Source organism: Pteronotus mesoamericanus, unplaced genomic scaffold (genome assembly GCF_021234165.1).
Source record: "Pteronotus mesoamericanus isolate MK-2021 breed Mesoamerican mustached bat unplaced genomic scaffold, CSHL_Meso_final scaffold_371, whole genome shotgun sequence".
Lineage (NCBI taxonomy): Eukaryota > Metazoa > Chordata > Mammalia > Chiroptera > Mormoopidae > Pteronotus > Pteronotus mesoamericanus.
In genome coordinates, this window is record NW_026555314.1 from 2,309,753 (window position 1) to 2,335,596 (window position 25,844).

General features: G+C 47.4%; 1 protein-coding gene across 5 annotated transcripts in view; it reads right to left on the minus strand.

Moving 5' to 3' along the window:
- LOC129086320 (protein HIRA) overlaps positions 1-25,340 on the minus strand; it is a 71,734-nt gene extending 46,394 nt beyond the window's left edge. For 3 of the 5 annotated variants that reach the window (XM_054592780.1, XM_054592782.1, XM_054592783.1), the window contains exons 1-6: positions 25,206-25,340; positions 12,118-12,180; positions 10,227-10,337; positions 8,911-9,001; positions 7,471-7,565; positions 18-113 (exon numbers count right to left, since the gene is read on the minus strand). In XM_054592780.1, coding sequence (XP_054448755.1) covers positions 18-113; positions 7,471-7,565; positions 8,911-9,001; positions 10,227-10,337; positions 12,118-12,180; positions 25,206-25,242 — 493 coding nt within the window. In that variant the 5' untranslated portion in view covers positions 25,243-25,340. Of the gene's footprint in view, positions 1-17; positions 114-7,147; positions 7,217-7,470; positions 7,566-8,910; positions 9,002-10,017; positions 10,338-12,117; positions 12,181-25,205 lie in introns of those variants that run through there. The other 2 variants (XM_054592781.1, XM_054592784.1) reach the window with 2 other exon arrangements.
- Positions 25,341-25,844: the final 504 nt, after the last annotated feature.

Genomic DNA, 25,844 nt, shown 5'->3' on the forward strand with positions numbered 1-25,844 from the left:
CCGGAGGCAGCCCAGACCTGGGAACTTCACTGCATTCCAGATGACGACAGTGTTATCCACGCTGCACGAGGCCAGCCAGGCGTCATGGGGGGACCATGCCACATCCATCACATCTGGAAGACAGAGGGCTGGCGGTGAGTCTCTTACCTGGCATGTGGACTTGGCCAGGGGGGCACGCAGTAACACCCCTGTCTGCCAGCTGGGTCCCAGTCCCTAGTGTCATGTCTGAGGAGCCTTGACCCGGGACCATAATAGTTAGACTCTTCTTGTAACCAATCTGAAAGACTTCCCCACTAAGGCTTTTCAATCTGTTGTAAAACTTGAAGCATCTAGCTGATCCCACCCTACTCCTTTCACAGGCGAAGCAGCTGAGGGCACGGCTGAGGGCTTCATGCCTTGTGGCGCTGCACCCACAGAGCCCATGGCTCTGACAACTACTGGACCTGTGGCCCGGGGCTTGCTTCTCCTTGCGCAGCACTTTGAGCATCGCAGGTCCAGCACGAGCAGAACTCCGGGCACCCCATCAGCTCGGCAGCCACCGGCTAACTGAATGAGTGCAAAGTTATCTCCTGACCCTTTTCCTCACGAGCTGGATCTTGTCTCTAAGGCCCTGACAGGAGTACCCCTTCCCTATGGAGCGCCCCCCCCGCCCCCACAATCCTGCTCATTTCTTTGTTACATGTGAGTTTTCACATGTCAAATGAGGATTAAAAAAAGCACCTATCCTCTGAGGGTTACTGTGAGGATTAAATGTGAGAAACTGCTGTAGGACGGTGTCAGGCACACACGCCAAGGCACCTACAAAGGTCAACCGTGGAGGTGACGGTGCCCATCTCACCATGCAGGTGTGATGGGCATAGTCTTAACCGACTGTTCTAACCTCACTGCTGGACGCAGCGCTGGGTGTGCAGAAGAATGGTTGGCGAGATGAAGAAACGGAAGCCCAGCAGCAAGTTAATAGCTATCAAGTACTTTCTTCATAGGATTTTTAAAAAGTGTTGTAAGCAAAACACTCAAAGTTTCTTATGTGCTTTTTTCTAGTTTTTAAAAACTCCTCAGTGACAGCTTGATGAAACTTTTCCACATTGTACTAGCCTTTGTATTTTCACGCTGCACATGCACTTGTATGCTGCACTTACTATTCTAATAGTGTATGTGATCTTTAGGGCTTCTTTTGATTTGTTCTGCATTCTATGTCACTGAGAACACCGACTACCATAAACAGACCTAATTTAACAATGAGCTTTGACTGGGTTCCAGCTTTTCACGCTAATGAGCACGTGTGTGTATTACTACCTATATCCTGGATCATTTCTTTTGAGACTGATATCCCAAAGCAGGAATCTGGGAAGACCTGAACATTTTCAAAAGTCTGGAATCTCTTAACACTGCAGACTGCTTTTCAAAGACTTCACACTTCTGTAAGGAGAATGTCCATTACAAGTCTTCCCTATTAGCTTGAGGATTATGATCTTTTTCCTTCTAATTTATTAAGTACATTGTTATATTTTAAATTTTATTTGATGAGTAGTAAAAGTGAAGGTTTTTCACAGCTGTTTGTCTAGAACTGTCTTGTCCTTGGACGACTGTGCTCTTATCTTTGTTGAGCTCTCCTGTGCAGCAACCTAACAAATACAAAGACTAAGAACCTCCTCTAGAAGCTTTGAGTCCAGGAGGGCAGACACGTGACCCTCAGGACCTCACTGCAGTACCTAATTCCTAGAGCACAGAAGTGGTCAGCTGGGAAGCCAGAAAGGAGAAGTTATCTTCTTCACCATTTCCACGGGCTATTGATACTACAGGCATTAGCTGCAATTTTCATCAGCTTACCTTCCTCTATTGTAGGAGATTTATGTAGTAAAGTCTGTTACTCTCCTTTGTGACGTCTTTTATTCCTGTTAACCTTGAAAAATATTTCTTCTCCTAGAGGTTTGATTCATATTCAATTCTATTTTCTCCTGCTTTAATTATTTAGAATGTTTTTCTCTTAAATACCCAGAATTTATTTTGGTGTCTGCTGTATTTAGTGAGCCTCTAAATTACTTCCCCCTTACCCACAAACGGCTAATGGTTACTCTGTCCCAATGGGGAATAATTCTTTCTCTCCATTATTGATAATCGATGCCACCTTTATGATACACCAAGCTTCTAGGTACCCTGTAACCTACTTGAATGTTGTTAGTTTTATCCAGAAACTCATGCTGTAGCTTTGAATGATTTCTTCCACAACCTTACTTATCCTTCCAGATGACCTTTCAAGTCACTGCTAAGTTCTGCAATAAATCCACATATGGTACATAATTTTCTCCCTAAACCTCAGTTTTTGCAGCTTGTTTTAAAACTATACCATCCCCTTTCCTTCTCATTGCAGATTCGCACACACACGACACCCTCTGTGCACCTGAAGATTTTTCTAGTCATTGTCATTCCTGCCAACACTCCCATCATGAATCTTGGTGACTCCAAGAGGATAATTTTCCTAAGGACCCAAGGCTCTTGGATCTTTAAATTCCTCCTCCTCCAACAACCTTGGCTTCCACCGCTACTTCAGCCATTTTCCACTGTCATGCCCAGAGGCCCTCCCTGGTCTCACTTCCAACCCTCTGACCCTCCCACCCTCCTACCATCAATTTGGTGCTTACAGCTCACTCTCTAAGACACATTTTGATGCTACAGGCCTTCCACCGTCTGTCTCCATGTCCAGCTTAGAGTCCACCATCTATCGGCTCCACCAGGCCTTCCGTTCCTCTCCTGTATTTTTACAGGTACCTGATAAATCCCAGTCTGGTTCAATCCAACTCTATCCGCTCCTTGGTCTTTCTTGAACCCCTCCAATCAGACTTTCGCCCAGCTACACTAATGTGAACTACACTGGCCAAGGCTGCCTGGGGCCTCCATGCTTTCTAGTTCAATGGTCAACCCTCACTCCTCACTTCACCTGAGGCAACCTGTGACACACCACTTAATCCCTTGTCCTTCAAAGGCTCTCTCCACTATCTTTTTCTTTTTAAAAGATTTAATTTATTTATTTTTAGAGAAGGGAAGGGAGGGACAAAGAGAAACAGTGATGTGTGGTTGCCTCTCACATGCCTCTAAGCAGGGACCTGGCCTGCAACCCAGGTATGTGCCCTGAATGGGAAACGTCTTTGGTCACAGGCTGGCACTCAATCCACTGAGCCACACCAGCCAGGGCTCCACTATCTTAAAGGGCTTCTGTATCTCAGCCTCTTTTCCTGATTCTTCATTTTCCCAAACCCCAGGCTCCATCCTTGGCCTGTTTCCACCTACACTTCTCCTCTGTACTCAAGACTCATATATCCAAACGCCTACGCAGCAGGTCCACTCACACTGCAGCTAGGCAATGGAAACAACACCCTCAAAACCCAACTCCTAAACACTTCCCCCAGCAAACATTTCTGTCCCACTCACACACCTCCCATGTCAAGCAATGGCAGCTGCATCTTTTCCATTGTTCAGGCCACGTTCCAGTCACATCCTGGTGCCTTGGCTCATCTCACACGCCACGCCCCCTCGACCAGAAGATCTGCATCTTACCACTTCTCCTGACTCCTGCCGTCATGACCCAGGTCCAAATGGCCATTGCCTCTCATCCAGACTGTCAGGAGCCTCTTCCCTGGTCTCCCCGGTGCCGCCCTTCAGTCCCCCGCAGTGTGAACTGCACACAGCTGCGCAGGCCTCCCCACCCCCTGCCTTCTCTCCTGTCTCACTCCCCATGCCCTGTGCCCCCCACCCCTTTCACGCTCTCCCTAGTTCTTGTGCTTCCCTGAGCACACCAAGCACACGGCTACACCCCAGGGCTGTTCCCTCTGCCTGGACAGCTCTTTGGAAGAGCACACAATTGTCCCCTCACCTCCCTATGACCTCCCCTTGGATGGAACCTCCTCAGCAAGGCCCTCCTTGAGAACCCTGGGTGAAATGGCACCCCACCTCACTTTGCTCCCTGGCACTATCTTCGGCTTTTTACATGACTAGTTTATTATCTGTCTCTCTCACAGGAACGTAAACACCATGAGGTAGAATACACCTGGAACATACAAGGTACTTAATAAATATTTGTTAAATAAATAATAAATATTAATTAGGGAGAAAAAAATAAAGTCTGTATTTTTTAGTTAATCTTTCCATTTATAAAGTGGTCAATTTTCATCTCTCAAAAAGGGTCCGTGGTTTAAGTCTTCCCAAGACCTCATACACTTCTTGATAAGATTACTCCTGAGTATTTACAATTTTTGATCCTACTTTATAAGAGCTTTCCCTTTATCATTAGATAATCTTTCACATTACTAGTGAAAAGCAAGTAATTAAAAATTTTCTTACATGAGGCCAATTGAAAAACTCATTTTTATTAATCCCAAGTGCTTTCCAATGCTGTATAAGTTCCAACAGCTTTCTTCCTTTGGTTTTCTTGATATATAATACCACCCTCGTAACATTTCATTTTTGTCTTATTTTCCAGTATGTCTACCTCTTGATTTCTGTTTCATTGTATCGCAGAAATTCCAAAGTAACAAATTAAATGACAGCAACCATCCTTGTCTTTTCTCAATATAAAAGGGAACAAAGTTCAACTGTGAACTGTAATATTTGCCATTGGTTTGAAAAAGACAGAGGATTCTGTCATGTTAAGAAAATAACTTTCTATGACCATTAAAAAAAACAAACATCTTTATTAGAAATTGATGCTGAGTTATCTAACATTCCTTTCAGAATACCTCATCAGGTGACAGTGTTTTTTCTCATTTAACCTCCTAGTGTGTGAGTTTTATTAATATATTTCCTTTATACAAAATTCTTCCACTATAAATCATATTTAGTCAAAATGTTTTCAAATGTTATCAAATTTGAGTATTCTGTTTCTGACTTTTCTATCTATTCATATTTGCCTATGCTTTCATTTCACTGTTTTTTTTTAATTAAGTTTGGAAACAGGGTTACAGCTTCCTTTAAAGAATAAGTATTTAGCCCTGGCTGGTGTGGCTCAGTGGACTGAGCACTGGCCTATGAACCAAAGAGTTGCTGGTTTGATTCCCAGTCAGGGCACATGCCTGGGATGCAGGCCAGGTCCCCAGTGGCAGGTGCATGAGAGGCAGCCACATATTAATGTTTCTCTCTCTGTCTCCCTCCCTACCCCTCTCTCTAAAAATAAATTTAAAAAAATTAGAAAAAAGAATAAGTATTTCTATGTTCCAAAGTAATTATTCTTAAAAGCTTAAAACTATGCATCAAATAATTATTCAGGATCAGGAACCATTTCTGAAGGTAGTTTCCAGCTTCTTCATTGGTTACGACTTTGTTCAGTTTTTCCTAACTTTATGACATCAATTCTGAAAACTTATTATTTTCTAGAAAATTACTTAGTTAAAATTATTTTTTAGTTTAATACTATATAAACATTACATTTTGCATTCTTTGATGATATTCTTTCTCTAGGTTAAATGTTTTTTAAACCTTTTACTTTTACTTTCACCTAGGTTTCCTTTCCTACCCTCTGTTTAAATATGCCAAGTACATATTTTTCACTTTGCTTTCAGAGACCCACTGCTTTCTATGCATTTCTTTCTTTCCCCCCTTTTTTTTTCTTTAAAGATTCTGTTTTTCTTTTTATTTTCAGAGAGAAGGGAAGGGAGGGAGGAAGAGAGGGAGAGAAACACTAATGACTGAGAGAAACAGCGACTGGTTGTTTCTCGCATGCTCCTAACTGGGGACATGGCCTGTAGCCCACGTAGGTTCCGACTGGGTATCACACTGGAGACCTTTCAGTTCGCAGGCCGGCACCCAGTCCACTGAGCCACACCAGCCAGGTCCATTCCTTTCTTTTTCACTCATTTTTTCTTCTTAAATGGTTCCACCCACATCCACTACCAGGACCACTGAATAAGAAGTGGCAGGGACCCCTGTTGAAGGTGGGCAATGCTACCCGCCTGGTAAAGGAGAACCCTGGGCTACTGGACCAGGAGGGAAGTCAATGTTATGGATTGGTCTGAGTCTCAGGTTAGGAGCCCCATAAAAGTTGTCACCGAGGCCCCACCCCATGCTTGAACATCCTCATGGACATATGCGCCACAGTTCCAGAAGCCCAGTGAGACTTCACTGTGAGCAGCTGAGCAACAGTAAAGATTAAGTTATGCATTTTTACCATTATAAACAATAACACAATGCTGCAGTCGGCTTTCACAAATTTAGAATCAATCAGGTCACCAAGAGGTGCGTTTGTTCATCTTTGAAGTGTCTTCAGAGTATCTGCTGAGAGTACACTGCCAGCGGATTACAGCTGATGCCTTGGAAACCTCTCACTTCTGCCCCATCTTTCCCCAGAGCTCCAGGCGCAATCTCAATGGTCTCTTGATTAATGCCCTGCCGCCCCCCAAATCAGCATACCCCACAATGAACTGGGGTCCATCCCCAGAAGCCTGTTGTTGTTATGGTCTCAGCAGAGGACACCATTGACTATTCGGGCACCCAGCTAGGTATCTCCCTCATTCCTGCCCTTGCTCTGTCCCAAGAACTTCCCAAGTCAGTCTCTTCCTCGCTAACCCAATTATCATAGGCCTCGTTCAGGCCCTTGAAGTTTTCATCTGAACTACTCAAACAACCTCCTTTCCCTGACAGCTGTCAGAATGAGCTCTCTCTTGGGCTTCAAAGCTTTTACTGGCTCCGTGTCTCTCACATGGTAAGGGACACCCCTATTAACAGGGAGCACGAGCCTTCCATGACCTGGTCCCCGCACGATCAGCCTGGCCCACCCTGTGCTGCGTTCTGCTTTGTATATAAAGATCCAATAGTGGTGAAACGCTGCCAACTCATCATTCATGGCAAATCTTTCTCTCTTCTGCTGTGCTTCCTGCCTGAGAAACCCTTCAGGCCATTCCTGGGCTAGACCACAGGCTTTCTGGGGTAAGACTAAGTTGTATTCACTCTGGTATCCCCGGCACCTAACCAAGAGAAGAGCACATGCTTTAAGACTGCCATTGACTGACCTTCCTCTTCTTCAGTTCAAATTGGTAAAATGTGTCTTTCCATTCCAAGTCTATTTACAACACTTTGCAAACATACTTGAGGTCAAGTAAAAAACTTTTCATTGGACCCCTGTGTTCTAGTTTCTGTGGAATAAATAAAGTGTGCTTACGGACTTAGTGATCCACTGATGAAGGTAGTGATTCAGTTCACCAGGATAAACAGCAGAACGTGGGAAGTTCTACATTAAAGATATAAACATATACCCCATGAGGGCAGGAGTGGGGACACTGAATGCAGCTGGAGGCAGGCAGTGGGGATAGTGACTGCACAGACCTTAGGGGACAGACAGGGTGTGACCGATGGTGATGGGGAGGATGACCCAGACATAGGGCTGCTTTAAGGACCAAAATCATCCACAGGGGCCACGGAGGTGCTGCTGCTGGTCTCGGACAGCTGCCAGGGCCGCCCACCCCAACAGGCAGCTCCACTCACCGCCTGAGTGACTCCGGAGGATGGAGACACATCGCCACTGCTCCACGTTGGCAAGCTTACCACTGGAGCCGAAGACGGTGCTGGGGCCAATGTACCTGCATGAAAGGAGAGTCAGAAAGGTGCCCAGGAATGCTCCGGGCACTGCACAGAGACGCTTAATGCGGCATGGCTTAACATGGCAGGCAGAACAAAGCAAAAACAGACCGCAGCAGGAAAGCACCGAACTGCTGAACAGCAGGAGCTGACTAGGGACACTGTTTGCACTTGATGAACTACTACACAGCCATCACGAAGCTTGGGCAAAAGACTATCTACTGCATAGGAAAATGTTCACAATAGATAATTAAGCGAAAGAAGCACACCACAGGACAGAAATAATATATTACTATGCAATGAAAAAAATTACATGTATGCACGGAAAATGGATCAGAAGGACACACATAAAAATACCAAAATATTATTCATGGCTTTCTATAGGTGGTGGGACTATGATATTTTTCTTCATATTTTTTCAGTTTTCCAAATTATATGCTAAATATTATTTATGTTGGCCAAAGCGGCAAAACCAACAGCACTTTTTAAGCCCTCTTGTGCTGAATCGAAGGCCTCTGCCTGACAGCCTGAGGCAGGGCATGCACTTGAACCGCGGGCACTGGCTCCGGCCGCTTGCTCCCACAGAGGTGGTGGCCACACCGCAGACCACAGGGCCTCTGTAAACAGCCTTCCGCCTGGTAGGACTCTTCACCAACCCACAGGAAGGGCTTCCTGAGGCAGCTAAGTGGGACAGTGCTCCTCTGCCCTGAAAAGCCACGGCCATAGGGCCGCTCTGGCTGAGCAGTGCGGTAGGCCTGAGTCCCCAGCTTGACTGGCCCCTGCGTTACCTGGGGTACTAGCTGTGGAAGAGTCCCAGGACCCACCCTGAGAGGTTCTGCCTATGTGCACAGGAGAAGAGTTTTGAAGGTGATGGTTAATTCAATATTGGTGCCGAGAACGGGCTTTCAAATGGGGACTCCTTAGAGGCCAGGGATGAGGCCGACAGAAAATGAGGGCAGGCTCTGGATTCCCCTGCCCCAGATTCCATCAGAGCACCTTGACTTTTAACCACATTATAGGTTGAGAAATTTCTTTTGAAGAACAAAACAAATGAAGCTACCAATGGTAGCTTCAGTACCAATGTCAGTACTGGAAGGGATTCACCCTTCCTTTTCAGGTGGAAACCCTGAAGCCCTGCCAGGGACAGCAGAGCAGGTTACTAGGGAGCTGGGTGGCCTTCCCACTCCTTGGTCAGGCCTCAGCTGCTCCTGGCTTATGTGTGCTTCTTACTCCTTATGAAGTTGGGACTCTGGGGACTTCAGTGCCAGGGTGGAGAAAGAGACTATGATAAAGACCAGCAAAAAAGCTTCTAAAAATAAAATGTGAAGAAAGGAAAATGATGCTTACGTAGCCCGCTTCCACACCATAATCAGTTTGTCATCTCCCCCAGAAGCTAAATACATCCCACTGTTTGACCACCGCACACAGTTCACACATGCTGGGAAGAAAAAGAAATAGGGTGATGAAAATCCAATAGTCATGCCCATATGCTTTATGCAGAATTTGGCAAGATGCAAAGGGTTTATAAAATTTAATCTCTCTAATCTATTTGAGGCATCTACTGTGTGAGAGCCCTAGAAGAAAATTCAGTCCAGTTTAAGCACTAAACTTCCTATGCTATAATAACAAATTAACAGAGTAGAGTCTGGAAGGGGAAAGGCTATCTAATCTGAGAGGTGTTAGTGCTGGATGGAACAGTCAGGAGGAGGAGGCTCATTTCCACTGGTAAATACCTAAAAGTCATTACTTAAAAAGGGCTGGCTAATGATGAGATGTATTTCTGAATAGGGACAACTCTTGACAGGAAGGTACGTGCTAAATAGGCCTAGATGCCTTCTCCAGAACTTTTAGGGGAACTGGTAGAACATAAAACTCTGACTTCATTCTACCTGTCAGCAATTAAATCTGGATTTTCCAAACTTGTCAGCACTGCATGTTTACTGATCCTGCACTCATAAACTGAGACCAAGAGAAACCCCTCTCTGCCCCCTGGTTGGGCTGGAGCCTCTGAGAGCAGTCACAGCTCAGCCTTTGGGAGCCTGCAACATGAGGGACACTATCTAAGTTGTGACCCACACACAGCCTGTGAGTGACCTGCGCTCCAAGTTGGAGGATGCTGAGAGCGCAAGGACATAGAATAAAGGAGGGGACGTAACTGTTAATGGCGCATCTCAGGGGAAGCAGCTAGGTTGGAAACCAGAGCCAGGTACAGTCACCCTGATGCTCAGAGGTGGGAAACTAATGGCACTAACGCAGGAAAGAAAATCACAACACTGTCCAGCAGCCAAAAGGGTCCTGGCAGAGGGCCTCCGAATGACAGTGGCAATCTGAGACATTTGGCAAGTTGTCTTTTACGCACCCTTCCCCAGAACCCTACTGCTTCCAGGTCGCTGGCCCCAAAGCCCCATGGAATCAGGCAGTAACGACTCATGAGCAGGAAATCACCAGAGGTACCTGCAGACTGTCCAAAGATGGTTCTGTGGGCGGGCCGAGTCTTCTGCCGAATAACTCACCCAGGTGTGCAGCCAACATCTGTGCCTTCAGACAGCAGGCCGAGGGGAGTTACCGCCGCACGGGGCCTTATCTTTCTAATTACAAACACATGTGCTAACCTTGGGCACTCTGCCAACACGAAAAGCCTGCAAAGGGCCACTCTGTAATACCTAAGTGATTGTCCATCTGGCAAAGCATCTTGGGAATATTTTCATCCTTCTCGTCATCCTCCTGGAGGACTGGAGACATATTCCAGATCACAACCTTCCCAGAATCCTGTCCTGGAATGAAGGGGCAGAAATAACTCAGTGCACAAGGAGTATACTATTAACTATGAGACACAGGCCTCACTTAGCTTTCATAAATCATAATTGACTAGATTGGAGGACAGTGAATTTGAATTACTAATATAAGGTATAGAGAAGATGAAGAAAAACAAGTGCTGAGGATTCAAAATGTGTGGATTCAGTACTAAGCTGAGGCCAACCTGACTTTATGAAAAGAACTCTGGACTGGAATCAGGTGAGGAACTGGAATCAGAGCTGGAATCACTCTGACCTGGCCTCTAATGTGGATCCACCCGGGGCCCCTGGAAGGTCCTCATTCCTGCCCAGGACCCAGACCCCTCATCTGTAAATGAAGAGGCTGGAAAAGCCCGTGTTCCAGCACCCTTTCAGGTCTACGCACGGGCTCCCTAGCAACCAAGGAGACTAGGACAGTCCCTGCGGGGGCTTCCCTCCCTTTCCAGGTGCTGCCTGGAGTCCTTGGCGGTTCTCCCAGCTGACTAGATGCTTTGAGATCCAAGTCTGAAATGTGCCTTAAACACTGAAAAGGTGCTTGTTACCTCACCTGCCCTTTGCTATCATCTACAGATGAGATCAACTGAAAGAAGGCATTTAGGGCTCTTGTGGTCATAAGCTGATGGAGTATTGGGCTAAAAAATACATCTGTGCATCTTAGTAATGATTTCTCTTTCTAAGATTTCCATTACTGATAACTAATAAAAGTCTAGCTCTTCACTTAACTTTCTGTTACAGAGGGTCAAAAACCAATGAATGCCTGGAAACGGACAGGTCAAAATGACCATAAGATATGCTTGCAATTGCCTCTGGGCCATTGTAAAAATATTTCCTAATCAGCTCTCACAGAGCCTACTATGCCAAGTAGGTCAGGAAAATGTCCCTCTTCTTGTGGATGAGCAGAAAAACTTGTCACCCCAGCTTTGTGGCCCTAGATGACACCTATGGGTACCTCTTGGGCACAGCCTGCAGCCCACAGAAAGGAGATGAAGGATTCCTTGCAAGCCCCTGGGGCAGGAAGTCTGCAGCCAGCCTGCACCGCACAGCGGGCCTGGGGACCTCACAGAGGCCCTCTCCAAGTCCTGGCCAGGGAGGCCTCGGCCCGAGGAGGGCCCTGCCGTGGGGCGGAGCTGTGGGGACTGGGCTCTGTGGGAAGGCTATGCATACTGGTGTCCTGGCCTCAAAAGTGACTTTGTCTTTCCAGAGTTGTAACTGCAAAATTGCAGCAGACACCGGATAAAACACACTGACAAAACCATGGTCGTATTTGCAGATGGTGTGCACATTTATACTCACCTCTAACCCAAATGAATTCCTTTGAGCCCAGAGAACGAGCCTAATAACTACACGACTGACTCCAGAGGTGAACCACCTCCTCTCCCTTTTCAGATGAGAAAACAATGCCAGAAACATGACTAGAAGCAATAGTCCTCGCCTCTGGGGCTTTGTCTAGGAGATCGTCTGCCCCTCTCCACACTCAGTCAGCTTGGGCTTGGACATGCAAATTGACTTTAATATTAATCCAATAAACAGAAACTAGAAAGATAAAGCTGCTTCCAAAATATATAAAGAGATTATATATAAAGAGAACGTGCTGTTCTAATGTCAAAAAAAGTTTTTTTGATATGATGTGTTCAGACTTAAAACTGAGTCACAACTGTACTAAAAACAGCCAATATTCTCTCTATACCTCACTGGGTGACCAGGAGAGACAGAGCCGGTCGGCAGGGCTGTGAACACTCCTGTTATTCCATGAACATACCTTGTCCTCCAGTTGCAAACTTGGTCCCGTCAGGGTGAATATCAACTGAAAAAATTGGCTTGCCTGGAAACACAGAAAAAAACACACACATCTGTCTTGGATTTTATTCACTGAAGAATAGTAACACAGCAACAGACCAGAACTTTTAATATATTGGTTATTCAAGTTATGTCCCTAATCACTGATCCTAGGAAAAAATACTACACTACTAATAAATTATCTGTGAGCAAAGGTGGAGTGATCTAACTTTTAAGGTATAAACTGCTGAAAGACTCTCTAAGTGACTTTAAATAGCAGAAAGTCTAAAAGTGGGACAAACCATTCTGTCACTAGAACTACTGAACCCACAGGTCACCTGGGCATCCACACAGAGGTCCAGTGGATAAAAGCCCAGCACCTTCCAGGGATGCGTGTTTGTAAAGGTATTCATTCATGACAGCAGCTGTGAGTCATGGGGGCTCTATACCCCCAGCCATCTCCCTACCCCCTGGGTCAGCCTGGACATGGGGAGCATGCCCTGGCTTTTCTGGCTGACTGTCTGAGAGCTGGGTGGGGCCAGTGGCTGGCCGCAATACACTGCATCCCTCATCATTCTTCTGCATCCAAAAATTGCGCCCGTCCCATACATTTGTGCTGCATCGAAGTCCAGGGAGTTAGCCTTCTCGGCATCTCCTTTTGCTGACCCTCATTCAACTACATGTTCAGTCCCTCCAGCAGAAAGGGTTATGGCAACTGGCTCTTGGAGTCCCCATGGCATCCAGTAAGGGCCCCAGCTGACAGCAGGAGCCCGCGAAGCTAGATGGCTGGCTGGGTGGCTCAGACTGGCAAAGGCACCATAAGAACTGAAAAGTCGGCAGACTGTGGAAGTAATCCTCGGGCGTGTGCCAGAGGGCGTGTGCCTAGCTCCCTGGTCTGCTTCCAGGCTCAGAGTGCCACCTCACTCACTGTTGAGTTCATCACCACGTCAGCAGCTTCTAGCACCAGCCTGGTAAGTGGGAGCTCAGTAATATTTGTTCAGTGACAAATTAGATGGCATGACAATGAACTGAGCACCAGCAATTGCTGATGGAGACAAGGGGCTGTTGCCAAGGAGTCTCTTAGCCAAGGGTGCTCTATCTCTGTCACCCAAGGAGAGGTGGCATGGACATTAGGACAAAAGTTACCAGCTCTAGAATCACAAGGTGGCAAGGGCGGGCAGTGGCTGCCTAAGAGTTGAAAGTCCTGCCAGGGTTCCCAGCCAAGTGTTAAAAACCAACTGCTGGTACCCAAGAGGCAATGGCCAGTGCTGGCCCCAGACGGACCCCAGCTTCCCTCACCTTCTTTGGGAGGGCCACTCCCTTAGAGTCCACATGATAAGGGGAAATGCACTCCCCTTCTTATTGGTCCTTATGTGGAAGTGGGGGACATAGCTATGCAAGCAGGTGCCAACACCCTATTTTGTCTCAGGGAGTTAAGTAGAAACCCTGGAAAATTTGGAAGTCATACCACATGTTATTTCACCTCCAGTAGTTACTGGATCCAAAACAACAGGCCATGCTAGCATCTCCAGCCTGGTCCCTGAGCCCCTCGGTCACCTCCAGACCCACATCCAAGGGCCAGAGTTCTGTAGTGACAGGTCAAGTTCAACCAAGTAGCTGCTGATCACATTCCTGGAGCACTGCAGTACACTCAAAGCTGCCCTAAACACACAAGAAAGTCAGCCCTGGTCTGCTCTGAGCTTTCCTTCCAAGGGCTCAAAAGACAAGCCCTGGGGCAGCTTGGTACTCTATACAGCTCTGAGGGAGCCAGCCGGCAGTGGAGGGTACTCACTGAGGCCTGGAGAGAAAGCTTGCAAGCTATTCTTCACCCCCTGCCCAGACAGGGCAGACAGGAATCATTCCCACCTTCAAAAGAAGACTCCAGAAAACTCTACAGAGTGGGCTAAAAAAGGCAAGTGCTGAGAGCACAGCTGTGAAGGACTGAAAGTGCCCCGACTGGTCCTTCCCTGCATGTGCACTCAGGCCCACGCTGGCACACCCGCACCCTTCCTGGGCTCGGTGGCTGCCATGTGTGATAAGCCAGAGTCCCACATGCAGCTACTAAGAACGTGCCACCCCTTCCCATGGGCTGAGGGCCTGGGAGGGAAGCAGTTGTGAAAAGGTGGGTTTCTTGCCTATCTAACTGTGAGAAGTGCCACACAGGAAAGATTCAAGAAACCAGGAAGGGCAGTCAGGGCTGTGGGCGCTCTAGAGAAAGCCAGTTGCCATGTAAGAAGGTCAACTACCCTGAGACCACCATTCTGAGAGGCGGCCCAAGCTGGCCACATGGAGAGAGGACCAAAGAACCCAGACATCAGTGAGAATCAAGGCCCAACACAGGACCCGAGGCGAGCTGTTCTAGCTTGAGCCATCCCATCAGGTTCCGTGAAGGCCCAAGATGAGCTGCTGGGCCCTGCCAAGTTTCAGAACCACAAACAAATAATAAAACATTTGTTGTTTTTAAGCAAGCAGGTTTTGGCATAGTTTGTTATACGAGAGAGAACCCAAAGTGCCAATTCGTTCACTTTTCTGCTTAAGCCAACCTGAGCTGGGCATTTGTCATTTTAGCCAAAACAGTAGGCCACCAGGAAGGAACTTCCACCCAGCCCCTGGAATGCTCCTTAGTTCCTTAAGATTGCGAGACATTGTATTATGTGCCCCTTCAAGACCTACATCAAATCACTCACCTGTAAGTCACACTGCTTCTAACATGTATACGTTTCATATGTGAACATTTCTGAAATCAGGACACACTTTGGTGGAAGATGTGACTGGTATAACTGCCACCCTGGAACTGTCATAGTGATGTGCCGCAGAAGAGATGAAATGTGATAGCGGACCTACACAAAGCCACCATCATGTGCTGGTTCCCTACCTCCTTACAGCACTAGGCCTTTCATTCTCAGGTAAAACTGTGGCCCACATTCCCTCAGTGGGAACAGACCTCTTTTTCCAAAGGGCTCTTTGAGGGGGAGGGGAGGAAAAGGATCTTAAGCTGAACTAGTTAGAGAACTTTTTAAAAAGCTCTGTAGATATGTTGCAGAAAACTGTGAATATACATAACACTACTGGCTTATACACTTAAAAGATGGTTAAGACGATAAAGTTTGTTACGTTTATTTTACTGTAACTCAAAAAATGCTGATCAAAACCAAACCATACATACAAGGTAGAGAGGCCCACGGCAAAGGCCTGAGGTTCAAACACACCTTCACAGGGTTACTAGCATCCCAGTCCTTGGAAGGTAGGCTCCTTATCTCCTGAGATGGGGACACAGATGTCACCAACCACCTCACAAAACCATCTGCTGCTATTATCTCTACTACTTTCAACCACAAAAACCTCCCCAGTCTTAAGTAAGCAGCACCACAACGACATCTAATAGTGTCAGGTGGCTGAGAGATTCAAAACACAACACAGGAAGGAAGCTGTAGCAATCATGCAACATTGCCCCCTTCCCCCAAACTAAAGTAGAAGAAAGTCACAGGTATATTATTTATAGACCATAATCACTCCTCCTGCAGCATCTGCCAACACATAATCAAGTTTTGGTAACAGTCACTATCTGTTTCTTCAGACTCTTTTCTCCTCTAATTTTGCAGAACAGAGATATTCCTTAAAAGTCACCTGCAAATTGGATTTCTGTAAATATAATCATAATCATCTCTTCCACCCACATCCATTAGAAAATTAAGAGCAATTAAGAACCACATTCCTACTGGGTGGGTGAGGAGATCTCTTTGCTTAACAACCACCACAGCTAAGAAAATAACACTATAGTTAATAATACTGTTTTGCATATTTAAAAGTTGCTTAGAGAGTAAATCTCAAAACATTCTTATCAGGAAAGAAAAATTCTGTAACTATGTTTGGTGACGAATGTTAACTATATATTTGGTGATCATTTCACAATATATACAAATATTGAATCATGTTGTACACCTGACACTAATATAATGCATTTCAATTATATCTCAATTAAAAAAAAAAGAAAAAAAATAACAAACATAATATTAAGTGGAAAATACACAGCATCATGTTAGCTATTCCAGTTATATATGCAAGGTCTGAAGGGAGGCTACACAATAAAAACACTGAATTTGCTATGGTACCAGGGATTTGGCTAAGGTCTTAAAAAATTTAGATACTTTTATAATGTGGTGTGTACAATAAATAAAACGTGTGTTTTTTTAAAAAAGCACAAAGTTACCAGTTATTTTTTTTCCAATGGTCTGAAGGACAGGTTTTAACAATTTGTTTTCCTTTTCACATTTTCTAATTTTCCCTAAATTGAACAAGTATTACTTTTATAAGAAAAATACTTTACATTTTATAAATTAAAAATATCAAATCTCAGTATGCTTCATTACCCGTATCTACACATATATATGTGTCCTGGTATAATTATATATGGCAACTGTCACTGGCCAAAAATAAAGGTATCTGCCCTGTTCCTTGACAGCTCTAGAATGGAGCCCTAGTGTTTTCGAAAGGGAGAAGGCGGAGAAGCCACTCGGCTAAAAGGTGCCCGGGGAAAGCCCTGGGTGATGGCCTCACTTGGCCGCCCTGTCTGATGGAACCTGGGCTCGCCCTCTCCATCTGGTCCTCTCACAGTCTTACTGATGACCTCAGTGGACAGCAACTCCGCCCCTCGCCCGGGAGTCGCCCTGCAGCCCACCCTTACCCCACACCTCGCATTCTACCCTGGCAACTCCACCGTCACAATATATCCGTAACTCAAGCCTTTTGGGGAGATGCAAATGTTCTATATCTTGAGTGGGGAATAGTTTACAGAGATTGTTTGTTTGTCAAAATTCATCAAATTGTACACCTTAGGTCTGTCTGTGCATTTTACCATGCAAGTTAAACCTTACAAAGTACTGTATATGCATAGTACACAGAGAGAGAGAGAGAGCACGCGTGCGAGAGAGAGAGAGAGAATGAATCCATTTCTCACCAGCAACATCGTCTCCGTACCACCCTGGTCCAAACCATGGTCACCTCTTGCCTGGATCATTGGGACAGCCTCTTAACAGGTCTCCCTAGCTCCCACTCCCGCTCCCAACCTAGTCCCACTCAAATCACAAGATATCCTTGTTCCTCAAACCCAGGCAAACTCTGGCTGTTCTCTCTGCTCCTCCCTCAGATGGCTGCCTTCCTCAGTGCCATCGGGTCTGTTTCAAGTGGATGCTGTGGTACCCTGTCCAGGTCCCCTCCCTCCAAGAATGAAGCGCCCTCCCTTGCTGTGGGGATGTTGACAGCCTGTGAAAGCTCCCAGCTGAGTCCTTCTCCAGGTGGGACCTGCCCTCAGTAGAGGAACTGTTTCAACCAAAGTCAGGCCCCCTTCTCAGGACAGCCTGTGCCTAACGATTGCGGACGTGGCAGTATAAAGGCCTGAGCGCCTCACCTCAATTGAGGACAACTCTGAAGGGCTAGCCCGGCTCCAGAGCCCCCCACAGGGTTGGCTGCAGCTTTTCTTGCACTTGCATTACCACTTAACTTCTCCCTATCCAGTCTGACTTCCCTCAATCCCCTGCAGGTATGGATCCCAAGAGCACTCCCCAATAATTCTCTGGCACGTAGAACTCCAGCTCAGAGTCTGCTTCCTGTGACGAGGTCTTCACTCACACATGACCCTCTCACTTGGGCTTTCCCAAGTCACCCCATTTAAAATTCTCCCACCCCTAGCCCAGTACTCCTCATCCACGGCTGCCATTTCTCCTCACACTCACTGGCCTAGTGATCTAGGTAACTGCTCAAGTTTGTGGTGTCTGCTGCCTGTCTCCCCAGCATGCTCCTCTCCCACGCCTCCTTTTCTGCTTATACAGGAGCCCCAGAAGACAGTCCTCCTGCCTCACTGCCTAGAACGCATCATACGCTGCTTGCTCCTCAAGTGATCCTGGCATACGGGTGGTTCACAGTGCTGAGCCCTGGGACACAACTGGCACTCGTTGATGGTTGAACAGATGAATTTATTGAGTGCCTCTGTGTACTGGCTCTTCCACTGGAGGGTGCAGCAGCCCAGGAGTCTGCTCCTGGCCCTCAAATGAGGCTTGCTGCCTCTTATCTGTCTGTCCTTCAAGGGCAGGAGAGGGGTCAGCTCCTATGTGACTTGGGCTGTCCTAGATTAATAATGCATCAAGGCAGGTATTGCTTTTAAGAACAACAAGTTTTTACCTAAATGTCTTTTTCTTTTTGCAAGGGTGTTCTAAACCATTTGCTATCTATTCTGTTTCAGCTACTCCCCTTCCTAAAATAGAAAGCTCTAAATCACAATTATATAAATAGGCTCCTTGGGTAAGCACTTGGGCACAATGCTTCCCCTCATCACTGGAATCCCCAGCAAATTTTACAAGTCTGAGCTATTAGAAGAGCCAGACAGGATGAACAGGAAGTTTGTTGAAGCAAATCAACTCTACCAGCCAAGGGCAGGAGACACTGTGGGCCGCCCGTCCACCAGCCACCTTCCAGCAGCCTTCCTCCGGTATTCAACACTCGTTTGACATTTACTGAGTGCCTACTGTGGCGTGTACCGAGCACTGTCCCAGGCCCTGGCACATGAGCAGAGACAATGCCTCTGCCCTCCAAGAGCTTACTTTCCGGTGGGGAGGTCTCTAGCAGAACCTCAATTTTAGTCAGATCTCTACCCCTCCCCTTCGTAAGCCAGCAGGCAATGGTGGTTAGTGTAAGAAAGGGCACGAGGAGGACTCCAAGCCCATGACTGGGGCACAGGCCCCTCCTTGTTCCTGAAAGCATTCTGTTGATACTCCATGATTGGAGTGCTCTTGAAAACCAAATGCCAGAGAAATCTCACCAATCACACCTCAAGGGAAACCTGCCAGGTTAGAAGCCTCAAGGTCTTCCGAGTGGCTATAGAAGCAGTCACAGGATGACAATATTCAATAACAAGGGACTCCAGGTCCCAAGCCGTACTGTGTGGTTTTTGAAAGCTCTTTCCAAGGAGGCAAAGGGTGTTCAAGCTTTCCAAGACTGAGATGGCCAGCACAGAGACCAACACTTGTTATCATAAAGAGTAAGCCTAGGCTCTGGCTGGAGTCTGGCTGTGAATCCTAACTCACCCCTATACACCTAGTGGAGTGGAGGTCATCTCATTTCATGCAGCCTGTTTCCTTCCATCTGCACGTTAGGGATATTTCCTTTCTGCTGCAAGTCATAGAGAATTTCAAGGGTACTCTACTAACTTCCGGGGTAATGTACATATAAGAAATCCTGAGATAGGTTAGCTTCTGGGTGCGTTAATTTATCAGCTTAAGGAGCCATGTCCGTCCATCTTCCCCTCTTGTCATTCTTAGAGTGAGCCTCATCCTCATGATCGCAGGCTGGCTGCCATGTGCACACCCTGTGAGGTCCAGCCAAAGAAAGAGGCTTCTCACACATCTCTTCTTACCCAATTCTCTAGGAGCCCCCAGCAGACAGCCCTGCCCAGTCTTATTGGCTAGAGTGGCATCAAATGGCTGTTCCCTAACAAATCTCTGGTGCTTACCCACATACCAGGCTAGGGCTATCAAGACTTGCCCCTTGCAGCTTGGCCTGCAGAAGAGGGCAGACACCTGAAAAACACTGGGATTCTGCTGGAAAGGAATAGGGGGCAGGCAACCCACATAGTATTTGCAATGCTCCCTTTCTGCTATTTAATAATGTGGATACTGCCGATGGCCTCACTCACCTCTCTCTTAGTGTTGCTGTTCATCCTGGCATGGTAATAAAACGTGCTTGCATCAATATTTGGTCCCAGGGTTCATTGCAGACCTATTTTTCATGTGCTAGACACCTCTGCAGTCTATAGACAAACACCCCAAATAAACAGGAGAGCTCAGCAACCTCTGGGGAAAGGGAGGGGTCAAGGCAGGCAGAGCCCTCTCTCCATAGTCACTGATAGGGCCCAAGTCCACTGCAACGGCAGCAGGTCCCTCTCAGTGACCAAAGCCAGGCGCAACCCAGACGTTGCTTGAAACTGTAAACCACAATTCTGCTCATGAAGTAAAAACATCTTTTCAATCACTTCTTAGATAAAAACAAATGTTTAAGAAAACCCAATTTTCCAACCCTCATTCTTACTCTTTTTCTAGCATGCTAAAGAAATAAGCGCAGAGAGTGACTCGAATCTATACTCACCTGCCTCTGCCCTGTTTTCAGTGCCCATCCATTCCTTAGCTCCACCATCGCTGACCTGTTTCCCTCTTCATTGCTCACCAAGACCCAGGGAACTGCCTCATAATTCCTCTGGGGCCTTCTGGAGACCTAGGTTGGATGTTACAACCAGCCTCCTCAGAAACCTCCATGTGCCCCTCCCCTAGCCCCCCTGATGAAATTCTAAGCTTCTATCAAGGTGCTTAAGGCTCTGCCTACCAGCCCCATTCTCTCGCCTTCACTTGCTCAGTCATGCACTGACATGCTCTGCCTTCTCTTAAATGCCCTCAACCCTCCCTGGCCTTTGCTCTTGACGCTCCCACAGCAGTGGCGCCTTTTCTACCATCACAATCCTGTGGTCAAGGATCAACCCAAGGGCACACCACAAAGCAGGCTGCCTCCCGGGGGCCATGGCAGCTCCCTCATTTAGCTCTGGTTTCCCTCGGCCCTGCAGAGAATGCAGGTGTAGATCCCCCTCTCCCACTACTGCACAGCTTTCCATACGCAGGGCAGCACTGTGTACCTCTGATCCCCACAGACCTTCTCTCCAAAAGAGTTCAATGTTTGGTTCATAAAACAGTGAAAAATCCACGTGTGTTAATCAAGGCAAAATCCCATCCAGTTTTCTTCTAAATCCTCTTCAGATGTATTCTGGTTATTTTATTCAATTGGTCTACTGTCTTCAGGCCTAAGTCAGTGAGAGACAATGTAAAGGGAGCTCACATTTCCTGAGCCTTCACGGGTAGCAGGTGAGGCAGGTGTTACTGGCTTCATTTAACAGATCAGGAAAGGAGATCAGAAGAACCTTTCCTGACACACTTGGTGAACAGCAGAGCACGGAGACTCAAGAACAAGATTGACTCCAAAATAAAAGGCAAAACTCTTGTCCTCAAGAAATAATCTAGTTGGAATAATGAGACAAATACTTGAAAGGGCAAATAGCAATAAAGATGTCCTTATCTACAGGAGGGTTCCCCAGCGCCGGCACTGCTGCTGTATTGGGCCGGATGATTTGTTGCCTTGTTGCCGTGAGAGCCTGTCCGATGTGCCGTAGGGTGTTCGGCAGCAGTCCTGTCCTTCACCCGCTAGTTACCAGTGGTTCCCGCCCCCGCTCAGTTGTGGAAACCAAAAATGTCTCCAGACATTGGCCTGTTTGAGAACCCTGCTCTCGAGCAATTGCAAAGTTTACTTTAACAACCACTGCGACGATAAAGTATCACCATCAGGACGCGTCCCAGCCTGTTCTCAGAGGCCGGTCTGCAGTGCCCCTCTGGCAGCTGTGCAGGGCCTTTCCACACGCAGGCCTGACTTCCTTATTGTGCTGTCCTCCCCGCATTTCCCTTTCAAGCTGACTTATCTCTTTTCACCCCAATGCAGAACATATTTCAACAGGATGCCTTAAAAACCCTTTTTGGAATGAGACAGGGTAGGAAAGAAAAATAATGCAATCACAGGACAAGAGAGAAAACACCGCAATGCAAGGCGATTAACTGACAAAGTATCCCATTATTGAAAATATGCCAAACACCTTTGATAACACTGCTATCACTGTCAGCCAGAAGTCAAAGGGGGATGCGGGTTCTTTCAGTCCTGGTCCCTCTGGTTAGAATGGGCTTCACTGACGAGCTGAGCATAAACACTGTCTGCCCAGGGGTGAGAATTCCAGAAAAGCTTCTAGGAAGAAAGGGTAAGCGATGGGAAGAACCCATCTCAATGAAATTTCCTAAATACACACTACATTTTTTCGACAGCCAAAGACCCAATTGCTTTCACTTTGTGATCAATATACAGTCATAACCTAGCTAAGAAATGAGCCTTATTTTAGCTAAGCCTAAAATAAAATTAAATATATAAGGAATACTATGTCTAAGAACACAGAGTAAAATAGGTATGCATGAATAATGCCTGGCACCTAACTTCTATGTAAGTTATAAATATTATTAGCTCTTGTTATATATCTTAAGGCACTCTTTCATATGTGGGTACAGGGTAAAATGATAGGGTTGTCTTTATATTTATTCAGCTTCACCAAGGTCTAGAAGTACAATTAGAATCCTAAGAAACTATGACATCTTGAACCCAGTTTGACTCCACATTGAAAGCTCACTTCACTCTGATATGACAACTTTAAGATTTACTAACTTACTGATCTCCATAGAGCAGAGAGTCTCAAATGGGGGTGATTCTGGCCACCAGGAAACATTGGCAATGTCTGGAGACATTTTTGGTTGTCACAACTGGGTGTGTATGGAGGGATGGGTGCTACTGACACCTGATGGGTGGAGGCCAGGCATGCTAACATCTTCCCATACAGAAGGCAGTCCCCAGAACAATTATGTGGCCCAAAATGTCAACAGTGCTGAGGCAGAGAAACCTTATCTTAGAGGAAAGGTCTTACTACTATTATCAGCCAGGAAAATGAAGACTAAAAGTATGCCTACACCCCATGTACTTCACGCTTTCCCTTAAGCATGCCTTATTCTAGCTGCCCTTTCTACCCTGTCTGTATGAATCCTGTCACCACAAGGCAATTGCTGGGCTCTCTGCTCCTTCCCTCTTTGGACTCTCAGACACCAGAACAGGTATGTTTAAGCCACATAACAAGTCAGGAGACATAAATGCAGAGATAGGAAGCCAGGAAGTAATATGAGGCACTCTCCAAAGTACCATGGTCTTTTTGGTCTGTTAATCCAAAGTAAGCAGCCACCACTCTGGCTTCTGGCTAAGCAGCTCCCGTCTCCAGCAACTCTCACTGTTCACTAGTTTTTAAAGGACTGCTCAGTACGACCGGTCAGTGATCCAAGCCATCACCGTGTTCTTCATGACAGCGGTAATTTACCCTGACAGTCGTTCTGAACACTTGATGAGACAAAGGTTGATTTCAGGAGATTTTAAAAGAAAGGAAGTTAACAAACAACAAGTTTAGAAGTGAAACCTCATCTAGCCAGAGTCTCAATTTATTTTTATTATGTCTTGCATTTTACAGTCTGGAGTGCACTTCTGTGTCTATCTTTCCAACCAAACATCATGATTATATTGTGAAGAAGGCAGAGCAGGCATCAAGTTTCATCCTAGGACCATGGAGAGGCCACAGCAACAAGAGGTCTGGCCTCCTGCTCAGCCCACTCTGCCAGGCTGGGATGTTTGGCTGCTGGCCTGATTGTAGACTCTCACTTGTTTGTGCCTAGATAATCAATTAAGCATCCTGACCTATGCTTACACTCCTTTGTGTCCTACAAAGGAGTTTATCACAAAGTTAGAAATTATATGGCAGGAGGTCAAAGAGAGACTGGAGAAGGGTTGACTGACTATACACACAAACTTATCTAGGAAAACATTTTTATTTTAAAATAAAAATTCTTCAGATGTTCACTTACACAACTAGTTCATAATGAAATCTTTCTGTTCCTGATTCACTAGCACCATGATTTATAATTACTGGACAACTGCCCAGTTCTCCAGGGAAAGATGTGCACATTACACATCAGGAAATGCTCTTGCAAATCAACACAGGAGAAGTGAAATAAAGTTCACAGCTTTTGCTTTCATGCACAGTAAACCTAGCTGTGTCTTCATAAATTACAGAAACCTCAGCTTTCTTACCTGTTTTAGTCAACACTCATCATACGCCCTCAGTGTGACAGGGAATACAGAGGGAAATGAGGCAGTCCCCACCTGGGGGGCATATGGAAAGTACCCCCACAGGGACAGAGCTTGCCTAGTGGAGTAACTAAGGAGCAATGGTAACAAAAGGAAAACGTGATCTTGCCTGGGCCCTGAAAAGTGAGAAAGATATCACACAAGGAGATGGAAAGGGAGAGCACTTCAGAGTGACATATGTTCTGTTCAGTTGCAGTAGAGAGCAACCTTGAATCAGGTTCAAAATTGGAAGGCTACATGTACAAAAAAGGCAAAAGCATCTACTCTTACTTGCTCTAAAAGAAAACTGGAGCTCCTTCTGGTCGCACTGCAAAGTAGAAATGAGGAACAAGGCAGAATCAGGGTGACCTTTTGATTATCAGTAGTCAGAGAGAGGCTGGAACAGGGCTACAGGCCTGGCGCTTCAGGAGCGCTCCCTAGGCTTCAATGCTGTCAGCAAGGGGATAAGGGCTCTCTCCCCTCATCTCCCTGTAGGTGGGAGGGTAAAAACCAACTTCTGCAGTTGCCAACAAGGTAGCACTGCTGGTTACCAAAGGCTTCTCTGTACCATACAGTCTGTTCTCAACCAGAGAACTGGAAGGGTCTATTCCGCCAGGGTGTGCTTTGGAACCACTGCCGCAGAACTAAGGGAGCCTCTCTCCCACAACACACTTGTATCCTATGGGCCCCAACCCAAGTCACCCTGATGCCTCACAGAACAGAAAGAATAAACGTGGTTCCACCGGCTGGGGAACCTCGGCCCTGAGCCGGAGTCTCCCAACTGCGGCGCACTGTCACCAGCTCCAAGCCTCAGCTGGAGCAGTAACAGTCTCTCCAGCATGGCAGAGACTTGAAGATTTCCGGTCTTCACCGTGCCAATGAAAGTCTTACAAGGGGAGCTGCGCCCAGGTTTCACACATCGGGCCATCTGAACACATCCTGGCTGATACAGACGAGTAGCAGGAACTGGCTGGCGCCCAAGGGCCGCTCCCCTGAGCCAGGCCGCGGCGCCTCCACGGACCACGGGTGGGCGGCCGAGGGTTCAGCGAAAGTGCTGGGGGCACAGGCGGCCTTCGCCGCAGCCAGGCGAAGCACGTGCCGGAGCTCGCTGGTCTCCACGCTCCGAGGACAAAGTCCGTTACCTCCCGCCCCGCGGCTCTGGCACCGGGCACCAGGCGTCGGAGCGAGGCGGGCAGGGCCTGAGCGCGCGCGACTCCGACCCGACTCCCGACCCCGATCTGAAGCCAGGCTTGGCCTCCCGCGACCCCTGAGTTCACTTACCATTGTGGTTGACCCAGGTCGGCTTCAGGAGCTTCATTGTTCGGCCGCCGCCGCCGGGCTGAGGCAAGAGCCGCGTCCTTCAACGCGCGCGGGCCATGGAGCCAACGCCGCCGCTTCCTCCCGCGCCGCCCGTCTTCCAGCCGCCGCCCGCACCGCGCCCTCAGTGTCGCCACGCCATCGCCGGCTCGCGCCCCAGGCCGCCGCCACAGCCGCCCCCCGCGCTCGGCCACCACCGCCGCCGCCACAGCCGCATCCCCTGCGCCGCTCCTCCTCCGGCAGCTCCCGGGCAACGCCGGAAGTCACGGCTTGCACCTGCCAAATCACCCCGGCGGGAAACCGCTCCTCGCGCGGACGGGGCCGCCTAGGCTGCTCTGCGGGCAAGGGGAGCGCAGGGCGGCTCCCCTTCAAGTCCTGCCCGGATGCAGCAGCAGTCGAGGGGAGGGAGGAGGGCCGGCTGGGATCGTGGTGGGCGAGCGGGGCCTCGGGTTTCAGCCCAGGTCGGCGGAGCCAGACAGGGTCGGAGCGGCGTGGACCGCCTCTCTCTAGTTCTACCACGCTGGTTACGAGTCCGACTAATTAACTAGCTTCCGTCATTCATCAACACGCGTTTATTGGGCATCTCGCGAGCGCCAATGCCAC